The sequence below is a fragment of the Sinohyriopsis cumingii genome, chromosome 11, assembly GCF_028554795.1.
Source record: "Sinohyriopsis cumingii isolate HCF-2022 chromosome 11, ASM2855479v2, whole genome shotgun sequence".
Taxonomy (NCBI): Eukaryota; Metazoa; Mollusca; class Bivalvia; order Unionida; family Unionidae; genus Sinohyriopsis; species Sinohyriopsis cumingii.
Genome location: NC_142971.1, coordinates 49,537,209 through 49,550,405, shown reverse-complemented (window position 1 = coordinate 49,550,405; position 13,197 = coordinate 49,537,209). Strand labels below are relative to the sequence as shown.

The window sequence follows — 13,197 nt, the reverse complement described above, 5'->3', positions numbered from 1 at the left end:
ATCCTGCCATTAGATAAGCCCAAGTTGGCTGCTGTGGTACATCGTAGGGCAAGGCACTTTACTTGGTTGCCTCAGGATTAAATAACCTGTCTTGTCATGTCATAAAGCATGAACTATTCACATATTCAACTACAAAGATTAGTATGGTAAATTCAGTTTTTAATCTCGGGTACATCTGTTAACTCTGGTGTTATGCTTGTGCTATTATAACACCATGACATACTACTTGTATTTAATATCTGAAATATGAAATATATGTGTGAAACCTCATAATGATAATGTTATAAGAAAAACATTAAAAACATACATGGTAAAACATACCTGTAATACGTTCAGAGTACCTGGCACTGAGATGTAACAAGAGTACTAGATAGCAAGATGCATCAAAAATACACTGTGCAATAAGAGTACTAGACAATGAGATGTGACAAACTATTATATCAGATCACAGTAAAATTGGTGAGATTACTTTTTCACTCGCAAGGTCATCAATATGCATTGTTTAAAAATGCAAACAAAACATCTTTTGAGTTCATTATTAGCAAATGTGAATGCATACAATCATGACTGGATGACTAAAATTATCAATCATGACTCGGTGACTGGAATTATCCTTGATATATTCCGTCTACAGGTTTACTCAAACATGCAACATATTATAACAATTCTTGCATTATAAGGTCTTTTCTTTCAAAATACACGTACCACAAGGAAATATTTATAATATTAAGCATATTAAATATGCTTTTGTGTAAACCAATTAACTCAACAAATTAGGTTATGAGATGGTCCAAAATTCAATGAGATATTTCCTGACACTGAGACATCACATAGATGTCAAACAAGTACAGTAATACCACTTTAAACTCTATCCTCCATTTTTATCCTCTGAACAAACTCAACATACTGTTATCTATATGGACTTCCAGTTCATAAACATCTGTAACAACATCATCTTATCAAGTTGGTACAGTGAACAACAATTTCTATGCCCATCCCATGTGTAAAAGTTTTCCATGTTGATAGGGTGAAGTTTTTGTCCAGAAATAGTCACCTTGAACTTTGGTTTTTGACTCGAAAAATCAATAGATTTCTTTCTTACCCAAAGCGTAAGTCATTCACAAAGCTTGGTTTTAGTGATGCATAGCTAATTTCATTAAGTGGAAACTGAGAATTTTTTCAATGACTGTGACTTCGATGTTTGACCACAAATTCAATAGCATCATTTATTAACACATTAACCCCTGAAGCTTTTTGCCATTTTCACCTGAAAATCTAGTAGGAAACACATTTTGAAAGCTATTTCTGAATACCCCAGCAAAAAAAAGTTCTTAAGTTCATGAACGCTTCATGAACTTCATGAACTGGTTGTGAAAAGTCAAATGTATTCATGAACTGTTCATGAACATCAGTTCATGAAATTTAAGTTCTTGAACTTCTCCCTCTGAGTTCATGAACTGTTCCTGATCAGTTCATGAAATTCAAGTTGATGAACTTATAATAGTTCATGAACTATTTAGTACTGAACCTAATAGGCAAACAAATTACAATTTTACAAACTTGTTATGCATACTTGTAGTTCATCAACTGTCCTTGAAGCAATCCAGTTTATGAAGAATTAAATTTGAGAATTTTTATTGCATTTTCTTAAAATCGGTGATGAACAAAATATTAACTGTAAGTTTCAAGAATTGAAGATATCTGCACAATGGGTTGTAAAATGGGATTTAATCTGTTGAACTTAAATGTGATTGAAGATTAGCAGTACATGCAAGTCAATTGCTTACATACATCAACCTATTTCACAACAAATCAAGTCCAAATAAACATACTGAAAGTACATTGTACCATATTCTTAAATACATTATGTATTATTCTAAATATATTCATGTTTCAGTACATGGCCTAATTGTTGTGTATATATACTTTTTAGACTTGTTATCGAGGAACAGCCCAGACTAGTTTTGGATTTATGTGTTCATCCTTTTTCATCTTTACCTAAGTGAAGTGTTGTTACTTTTGGGCAAAAATTGCAATAAAGACCTTTAATTTCCCTCCAAAAGTAAAACTAATTTCAATTAGAATTGTTGTAAAGGTGTGGACGAGGTGCGTAAAATTCCAAATTAGTCTGTGCTGTTCCTTGATGACAACAATTCTACAATGTATGGTGTTCTATTGTACTGTAGTCTATCATTCAAACATGCTAATGAGGAACTAAAAGAATCTATTCAATAAGAGTAGGGCTATGGATTCTAAGTTTGATGTGAGTAAATAATTGTAAAAAATTATCTTTTTACATCAAAGTAACAAGTACAACACCTTCAAAGTGTTGACATTTGCATCCCATTCAGTCCCCATAAAGATTCTATGTACATGTATATTCAGTCAACATTACTGATGCTAGAATCATTTGAAAATAACATATCCATGACAGTTTGGCATCACAGCAACATATGCTTCTGCTTCAGGTGATGAAGAGGGACTGACATTTATCTAAACTAAGTGTGTGTGTGGGGGAGGTCAACTCCTCAGCAGGCACCACATCTACTGTCAACTGCTAACAGGTGTTTTCCGGCTGGTAGTTGTGAAAGTTTTGTTTCTGCAGCATCAGGTTTTTTCAAAACTGCATGTACAGTCTTATTTGATGTATTGTAAACAAAATATGTAACACATCCAATTTTGCTCTGGTTATATAGCAAAACATTACAGACTCTTCTCTGCATTCTCAAGTACTGTGATGAGCAGAATTGTTTGCTACCTATGCTAATTCTGTCAACCTTTCTCAAATCCTTATGACAGTCTAAATTTAATATAGCCAAAACTTAGCCGTCTTTAAAATATTTCACCTTCCCTGATATACCACAAGTTGCAGCTTCAGCAGTCTTTTTCCAGAGTGTTGTTGATGCTGAATAAATGCCCTTTCTGCACAAACTTGACACTGCTTGTTTCTACTTCATTACTTGCTTCGTAACATTACCTGTTCCATGTAAAGACTGCAGCAACATTGCATTATTATCCTCAAATGGGAAACAGCTCCATGCCCACATTGGTCCCCACAGCTTTACATACCAAACCAAATGAATACAAGCATTATGGACATTGAGACCACTTGATCCTTGGCCATATAAATCAGCAAGACTCGAAAACACCAAATCCCTGGTCATCTTTCAATAACATACTGCCTAGTTGTGTTAGAAACATCGTTTTTCATTGGCTATTTGACTCGTGCATGAGCAGAAGGGTAAAAGTTGGAGTTTTTTTATTTTTTGTCATTTTTTTTGTGCTTAAAAGAGCCATTATTTTTGTATGGAGACAACTCTTTATTCCAAATGTCCATTTTATCCTACTTTTTGCAAAGGCTCATCTGTCTGTTTGCAGTTCATACCAGTTTGCCTTAGATCTGAGACCAAAAAGTCTAAAATCTGGACAAAAAATCGGATTCCGACCCAAGCAAACTTTGGGTTAAAAAAAGTTGGGTCCAAAAAATGAGTTTTTTTAAAAAAATCTGTATTTTGTAGTGCAACTAGATATTCCAGATTATTTGGTATCATTGTAGAGCTACATCTGTCTACCTTTCTATAATACCACTCACTTTAGTGTATCATGCATGATCATGATGCTACATAGCTCCGCAGTAGGCTACTACCTCCTGTCCCGTTAAGTCCTCGCTAGAAGTTAATGTGTTCACCCATGTGCAACTAAGCTATCAGCAGAATTTGTTAACTGAAGAAAGTGGAAAAATAGATATTTTACAGAACCATTTCTCTTCTTTCGGTCACAATGGCCTTGACATTAACCGCTTTAACCCAAAATCAATATGGCTCTTCCTTGCCCCAAGAGCAAGCCATGCACAAAGTCTGCTTGTGCATAATTTGAATTATTGTACAGAAAACATCTTCTTTTTTCAGTCAATGATCTTGACCTTTGACATTTTAACCCCAACATCAACAGGCTTCTTCCTTGTGCAAAGTTTGGTAATTAGATATTTGAAAACTTGTGAGAGTGAGTGGAAACAAAATTGATAACATATAGAAGAATGGGATGGATGGATGGATGGCCTACATCACAACATGGCTAGACTATTAACGTTAGGTGGTATTTTTGGAACAAATGTTGATTACCGAATTAACAATTTCACTCATTTATCCTCCAAATCAAACTTCATAAGGGGCTATCCATTTAGTACAAATGCAAAAATAAAATCAGCCAGTTTTGCTCCCTACTCCTCTTTGTTGCATAGTATACTTTTTTTCCACCCCCCTCTCCTGTGCATATATATGCTATTGCTTAGTACCCTTCCACTTCATATTTTTCCACTTGTACATGGCCAGTCATCACCAAGATGTATCACTGCAGGGTCTCTTGAAAAATCTGCTATTTCCTTCTGGACGATTCTATTTGTTTGACAGGGGTATAAAAAAAGGGTACTATAGTATTTGTACAACCTCCAGTTTGTTTGTACCCCCTACCAATTTTAGAAACAAAAGGCATCAAGGATATATAAAATGCACTAAACTTAATAATTTCATTTATCAATTTACAATTATTAAAACGATTTTTACTAGGGTTTCCAAGCAATGTCAGCTTGTTGGCATTTTGAATCAAATGGGAGTTTCTTTAGTAAGAGTCACCATGTCAAGCAAAATATGTGATCGCTCGCCATCTTTGATATTAGATCAATTATTCCATATATTTTGGAGTTGAAGCTCTTTAAACAAATTAGTTACTCCATTTTTATTTGTTCAAATTCTTTTTAGAAATATTAAAACTAGACATTGCAAATAATGGATACAGACTGTTCTGGAAATCAGAAAAGGACCATGAGCGGTCTGTATGCTCGTTTACATCAGGAGCCTGATATATAATGCAATTTTAGAAACACATGGGTGGCTGCTTCCAAACAAACTACTACACCAAATAAATTTGCAAACTATATTATGTATGGCCTAATAAAAGCTGTACAATGTTTAGTTCAAATATTCAACTTTTAATATGTGCAGTGCAGTTTGCTTACTTTTCTTCCATTGAATACTGCTAACTCGTGTTCCTAAATTAAAGCCAAGATGATGCAATGTGCTGAATGGAACACTGCATTCTGATTGGTCAACTGACAATGGACAATCAGAAATTTTTAATTGCGATTTTCTAACCGATGTGTGTGTATATATATATATATATATATATATATATATATATATATGAGCAACGTTTGTTGTTTACAATGGAATATACTATAAGCTGTTTTGAAATTTTAAGAACTGTCTAGGAAAAGGTTGGTTGGTGAGTTGGCATATTCTGACCTGGCTAAAGATAGTGCTGTCAAAGACTGCACTTTTGAGTACTCAAGGTCAAGTCAAGTCTACCACTTCAAGTACTACTCCTAAATTTGGTACCTGCAATAGCTATATCCACAACAGAAAAGTTAATATATATGAAATGGAACTATGAGGTGTGGATTAAAACCCACTTCATCTGTTCCATGGAAAGTAACACAGAAAAAATACTGATTGTATAGAAGTAATAGAAGAAAACTGTATATAAGATCTACTTGTATATAGTGACTTCGGAGAAGCTATAATAATCTGTATAACTTAAAAGTTGCAATGATTGAAGGGAGAAAACTCTTCTTCTAATATATATTTGTAATCTGAGTTATTGTTCTTCCCAGTGTTGAATGCTTGTACACTGTACATGTATAGGCAAACTTCTACCGGTGTTCAAGTCTACACAATCTTTCTTGAATTATCAAACAAATTTCAGTGTATTTCAAATTCTTCAACTGAGAAAAATACTGAAAATATGTATCAGAACTGATGATGAAAACATACAAATTCCATCAACTGATGTATTCTATACTGAAAATGAGGCCCACTTTTAAAGTCTACCCTATCCTGAGAATGAGGCCCACTTTTCAAGTCCACCCTATCCTGAGAATGAGGCCAAATTTTATGTCTAGATTTCAGATTGTAAACATGCCATAACACCATTTTATGTTGGGACGTTTCATTTCTCTCATTTTTCTTTCACCAGTTGGATAATTAAAAATCCAACAACAGTCTCACTTGTGGGCACATACAGCTACTTAAATTTCCATAGACCATAACATCACTATCTGGCCTAATTGCTATATTACTGTGGTATGATCAACAAGCCATACTAACATGTTATGAATGTGCTATCCAAGAGATTTAAAAAAAAAAAAAAGATCCAAATAATAAGCTGCCTGCCTCAGTTTTTACTAAACTTCTATTACAGGTGCCTGCTATAAATCTCCCCGTTTACATTCAGTAGTACCTGTGTGGCAAATTTAATCAACCCTGCATCCTTCTGGTCATAAGTCCAACACATTAACCACTGAGCCACCACATTTCCCAATGACAAAAAAGAAGTTGTTGTTGTTGTTGTTGTGGGGTTTTACGCCATTTTTCCGCACACGATAAGCTATGCATGGTGGCAAGTATTAATGGTGGAGGAAGAACCCGGAAAAACCCCGGGAAGAACCACCAACCCACGAGAAGCAACCGGCAAGCTTTCTCACATACCCACATTGGCCGAATCCTGGACTTGAACCCACGCAGACAGAGGTGAGATGGCAGTGATCCATAACAGAGAGCGCTTTAGACCACTCGGGGCCCCTAAAAAAAGTGCTTAAATTACATCATTCAACTTCTTGCGAAAAGAAAAGAATCCATACAGTATGAAATTTACTTAGTGAAAATGGCAATAAATTGCTTGTCAGTTGGAGTGGTAGTGAACAATGGCGCATCCATATGTTGTTGTGGCAATACCACTTTAATATGATAGAAAACTGTTGAGGAAAATGTAAATGCCCTAAGAGGAAGCAGTGACAAAAACAGGTCAGATAAAAACACTGCCTTTGGCTGTTACAAAGACTAATGTGGTGAGAAGTTAAATGGAGTAGAGGACAATTTGTGTTACAAGCCAGACTGAACAGAAGTCTCTAAAAGATGGAATTTTCAATGACAGCAAGTTTGTCATTACCATGGGTCCTGACTATTTTCAGTATACCAGATACAAGGTCAATTTATTATCACTGCATGCTGCATTATTGTAATTACTTGTGTCTCACTCATATTAGTCTGCAGTTAAATAAAGTCTAAACTACATCTACATTAATAATAATATTAATATTAATAATAACAATTCATACTTAAATGAATGCTACTAATCAAAATCCCCCCCCCCCCCGCTTTCTCTCCGAGACTAAACAAACCTCTCTTGTATGCACTGTCTTTGTCTAATGTGAATGCTTATTTCCTCATAAAATACAATGCATGGTCACAAGTAAAATAAAATCATATCATGGATGTACCTGACCAAAATATATTAAGAATTCAAAAACTGTTATTTAAAACATTTATATCATTATGCAACAGCAATGAAGATTCAAGTATTCATATGTAATTGGGGTATAAGGCATGTACTAAACAGGAAGTTTAGTTTTACATCCAATTTAGAAGATAATACTGAAATGAAATGTAATTATCATTTAACTTTAATGTGAGAAAGCTTGCCAGTAGCTTCTCGTGGGTTGGTGGATCTTTCTGGGGGTTTAGCTGGGTTCTTCCTCCACCATTAATACTGGCCACCATGTATATCAAATCTTGTGCTGAAAAATGGTGTTAAACCCAACAACTACAACAACAATTTAACTTTAATGGTACAAAGAGACATATAATGTGGCAATAAAACAATTGAAATAATTGATAAACTAAGCACTTGTAATCACTTATAATCACCTGAATGCAAAAGCCCCGGGGTTCCAGAAGAACAGGGCCATGGAGGAAGGAATGATCGAAGAAAATTTTTACAGTCAAGGCAGTATCATCACTTTGGGTCAGAAGTATCTCTCCCTCATCTCCTAATGAAGTGACCAGTTGTCATCAGCCCTTGACCTCCAATATCCTTCTGATGATACTTTATATCCTTCTTCCAAGATTTAACAAGTGGCACAAAAGAGCAAGTGAATCATCTGTATATATGCAAACTGAGATACACCCTACTCCTACATACTACTCTCCTGTAGTAAAAGTGAATGATATACACTAATCCAGTGCAGTAACAGTATATAATGAATGAATCCCAACCACAGTGTAGAAAAAGTAAACGATATACACTACTTCAGTATAGTAAAAGTGAACCCATACATCTATCTACTACAGTGTAAAAAGAGAAAGTCTATTTAGCCAGTTTCCTCGTAAATTCATTGAGCAGATGACCTACGACATTTGTTTGTCCCCGTATCAGATGTTTTTCCTTGCTCAATAATTTTTTTCCTTCTGAAAAAAGGAAGTAATGTTTGTAACCCATGAGCCAGGGATTTGAAGCATATAAATTACTGATAACTGGTTCAATATAATATCATGAGGTGATTATACCTGTAAGGAAACTAATCCAACTATTTCAATTCATGAATTACATTATCTCGAATCAAAAACGGAGTACAAGGCTACATTTCAGCTGGTAGTCTTAGGAACATAAAAATCCGACTCAGGGTCAATATTACAATGACAGCTATGATGAATCTTGTGTATTTTGTATCCCACTATGTTATTTTAGCTATCAAATAAAGTTCTCTAAAGGTGTGAAGTTTATTTGTGCACAAGTTTGCTAAGAAACAATAGTTTTACAACCAAGTATTATGTTAATGGTGATTGAACTATACAGTTTAAACTTTTTATAAACAAAAGTGTTATACTATGCAATCTGTAAATGTGACAACAACAAAAACACAGTTCCAACTGCCTTATTCAATGAGTGACAGTCCATCTGTCTTGCATTATAAATGCAGTCTTGAAAAAACAAGTTCCAATGAGTGAGAGTGGGCTGCAGAGTATTGATGGCAATTAGAGAAAATGCAGTCCCTGAATAGAAAGTTGTAAATATATAGAATCCAAGTGCAAAATGAAGAGTGAAGGTATGAAGAAAGTCCAGACTAAGTCCTCAATCCTCCAGTGTCTGACCTAGCTAATAGGCCAAATAGTGATATACAATTAGGTCTGATTAGCCCTGCCCATTTTAGTTGTTACACATGGCAGTCTGATAAGACAGGTGCCCTGTAGCCATCATGACCAGAAATGTTCTCCTGCTCTCTGAACCAAATTGTACTTAAAAACCAGGCTTGTTTGACTGTACTCAAGCAACTGAGTATTTCTGTTCAAAACGGAACAGTAATTCACTGCAAGGAGTATTAAGAATTGTACACCTGTGCCAGAAAATACTGAAGTGTCCTCCAAGACTAGGGTATTTAGATTTTGTACTCCTCCTTCACTACCATGTACCCAAACACAAGGATTGCTAAGAACTGTGCTTCTATACCAGGGTTACAAAATGTCCTCAGCTGAACTCCAAGATTAGGGTAATAAGATCTTGTATTCCTCCTTCACTATAGCCATGCATCCAAACAGACCGATTGTTAAGAACTGTACTCCAAACATCAGCTAACAGGATAACAGAAATGTACTGTACATATCAGTGCAGAATGTACTATATAAGGCATTCAGTTTGCAGGTACTTTAAACCATGATCTAAAACAAAACATCATGTTCCAACACAATGATTACTTGACTATGTATACTCCAGCAGAAGGATTACTGGGAACTGTTCTACAGAAGGATACTTACGCTAGAGTAACTGGCAATCGTACTCCTATGCCAGAATGTGAGGACCTATTGTCCAAACCAAGAATGTACTCCTCAACCAGAATGTGAGAAATGTAGTCCAAACAAAGATTACTTAGGGTCCCTATGTCATATTAATAATATAAAATTGTGCTGAAGCACCAGAAAACTCGAAAGTAATATGCAACAACACAAGAATAATATGTGTCTACATATAATCTTATATTAAAATTACTACAGCTAGAACCTCTAAAACAGGAATACTGGATTGCCTATATTATGTGCTTCACAATTCTTTCTAAAGAATCCAGCATTTCTCCTCAACAGATTCTAGTATCAATGAGGACATGAATAAGTAAAGTGCATTGCCAGTGTACTTGAAATATTGATGTCAAACATTCTTAGTTTTTTCTCCTCCTAAACTGAATTCACAATCCTAACAGGTTTTGTGACTTGACTTTCTGTAAAGACTGTTGAAGTGGCTATAATCTCCATTACAAACAATTTATTAATCAAAAGGCAATAAGGATCTGATTCCAAACAATAAAGCATCAATCCTAACCTATTGTGTATACAGTGTTATCCTATTTCCTTTTCTCATCCTAATGTGACATTGCCTGTCTCATTGTCATCATTCATCTCCTACAGCTGAAACAGTGGTATTGCATCCTTGTGAAAATAAGCCTAAGGGTTTCATAATGACTTAAATGTCTTCATCATCACTATGAAGTTTTTGTCGTAACGAACAGTTTCTTATATAGAGCATGTAAAGTACCGAAATCTTGTTAGTGTATGGTGCACACCATGAGCACCAAGAAAATGAGAACACTTGTGACACATTATAAAACACACTTCTGACACATTAAAAAACAATACACTTGTGACACATTATAAAACAAATCAGTGAAATGCTTAACTGTCCCACAATGCTGTTGTAACTGAATATTCAGTTCTGCATATGGAATGATCTACATGGTCCCTTGCAATAGCAGTTCATGTCATGGACATGTTGTGATGACCCTTCAATTTCTTTGTTAGAATTTGAACATACACTTGCCCCAATAACAGGCTGAATTAAACTCATCCATTACATATAGCTGATGCAAGTCAGGATCAGGTGAAGAAGTACAAGCAACCCTGTTATCATCAGGGCCAAGCGCATCTATATCTTTAAGCTGAAAACTTGGCTCTTTACTAGAGTGTTAAGAAGAAGTCCATATTTACAGTCAGTTACTTATAAAATCAGGTTCTGGAAACCCACATATCAATTTTTCTTAGAATTATCCACAATCTGTATTTTCACCACCTTCCTTTAATAAGATCACTTTTAAATAGTTAAACGCTTTCTTAAAACTGTGACTATTTCCGAAATATATGGCCCACTTTGTGGTTGACTTCTCTCCCTCATACAGGCCCTCAAAGGTGGAAATGACTATAACATACATTAGATTAAATAATATTCCAACTCACACACCTGCTATTATGATGAGATAGAGGGCCTACTATTATATATACAACATTCTAGATCAGTGGTTTGAGAACCCTGATGTTAGGAGGGAATGCCGACATTTGTAAAAGTCCCTTCCACAGAGCACACAATTTTTTTTATAAAAATTGGATAATTGTAAGATCTTTTGAATGGTGTTATCTCCCTTCAATAATTCTGATGCACATCACAGTCTGTGTTGAATATCAACATTAAAAATGATGAAATTCATGGGCAAGCCCTGTTGTACTTGACAGGACAGTAACATTCAAGTAGATATCACATGAAAATGTGGGATAAAATAACTGGCAAATATTCATGGTGTCTCTTCAAAACACAAAATGAAAGGGACAGTAACATTCATACTGTGCACAATGAAATTTAAACCAAGAAGAAAATTTGAAACAGAGAAATGGCTTAGACAATGATTTTACTTATAACAAATTGAGCTAAGAGCTTTTCTAAAGTACATGCTAAGGCAAGTGACCTGAAGAAAAGTGGGAAAGGGATCAAGGTGAGGAAAGGCTGTATGACAGATGGTAATAGATAAATCTTACTGGCCAGTCTCATGTCAAAACTATGAGCTGTTTCATACTTAAAAAAGACTCTTCACACAATCTGCTAGGATGGATTTATGATTAAGGCCATGGTGCCAAGCCACTGTCAGACAACAGTGTGGTGCAAAGAATAAACAATACTTATTGCTCTATAAAAAAAAATTGTGTAGTGAACTTGAGAAATGATCATACATTTAGTTCAGTGGATAAAAGTCCTATACAAGCCAGCCCTGGGTTGGCACCTAGGTGTGTACTTGGGAATGGAACTTGGCTCCCATCTCCTCTTCATGATGAAGTGAAGCCAATATTGTGTTTAAAGTGCCATTAAAATCAACAAAACAATTTCATTTTTCCTTCTCTTTTTAATAGATGAATTCTTGACAATTTTATTATATATGCCAAGCATTCTGCACCCCTCCTCTATTCCACCCCTTTGTGGAAAATGGTCACGTCATACAGAATATTTATTGATTTATTTTTTTGGGACCCAAGAGTTCATTTAAATTAAAGATAAAGAATTAGTTCTTACTATTTTGTTTATTGAGATGCAAATCATGACTCTGTGCATCTGTCAATCAAGGGGGAGAGTGTACCCACACAAGGCCCAAATATTGCTTTGCACATGGGCAATAACTGATCTGGATTCCTCCTGTTTTCATGATGCAATCAGTTTTCTTTTAAATCTTATTTCATTATCCTTTCTTTATTCCATACAGGTTGATGTATATCCTTCTTTAAATAACTTACAGAAAATCAGTTTTGTGCAGCAAACACCATTAATATTTCTTAAACTGTATTCAGACATCTCCACTAGAAACAAGTCAAACAGTTCATTAAAGTTACATTGAAGAAAGCATGTATGGTGATTATCTAATGTGGTTAACAACCTTTTTAATGGGCATTGCAGGTAATTTAATCTTATAAAAAATCGGGCTTGTATGCTTGTTTTAATGACACAGCTTATTTTCTTGAGTTGCTGGCATCGTATCAAGAATATAATATCCTCTGACCATTTTTATTATTTTTATTTTTTATTTGATTTTACAGGCTTTTTTCAAACTATGGTTATTAATTTTCAGAACAAGAGGCTGATGACTTAGAAAAGTCTGCAGGTATCTACAATGCACATACATACAAGCAGCAAGATGATGCAGTAAGTGTTATCTTTGATTATTGGCAATTGTGAAACACATCTATTACAAGTGGTATTTACAAAGGTTAGAAGATTTTTGCACAGTACAAAGAAGTTCTTTATTAGTGATCAATGGATCAGTGCATTCCCTCAAAGTAGCCCACATGCAAGTTAAAACACTTTCTCAGAGTGATTATCCAATTGTAAAATGAGGAAGCTGCAATTCCATTTAAATGTCTCTGGTCACTCTTGTTCAAATTTGGCAGTAGCTGTCTGGCAATTTAAAAAAAAAGTCTCGCCTTTTATCAGCAGTCAACAAATGCTGGACTCATCTATAGGACATGGTGACAGATGGGGTAGAGAATGTCACATCATATTTTT

The 13,197-nt window shown here is 35.0% G+C and overlaps 1 protein-coding gene across 4 annotated transcripts in view; it reads right to left on the bottom strand.

Moving 5' to 3' along the window:
- The window catches only part of LOC149788420 (IQ motif and SEC7 domain-containing protein 1-like), a 237,157-nt gene that overhangs the window by 159,932 nt on the left and 64,028 nt on the right, over window positions 1–13,197 (bottom strand). The window contains exon 1 of one of the 4 annotated variants that reach the window (XM_089974392.1): window positions 7,761–7,938. The exons of the other annotated variants lie outside the window; for them this stretch is intronic. Within the exon in view, the coding sequence (XP_089830518.1) occupies window positions 7,761–7,801 (41 nt within the window). The 5' untranslated portion in view covers window positions 7,802–7,938. Of the gene's footprint in view, window positions 1–7,760; window positions 7,939–13,197 lie in introns of those variants that run through there. 4 annotated transcript variants of the gene reach the window in all.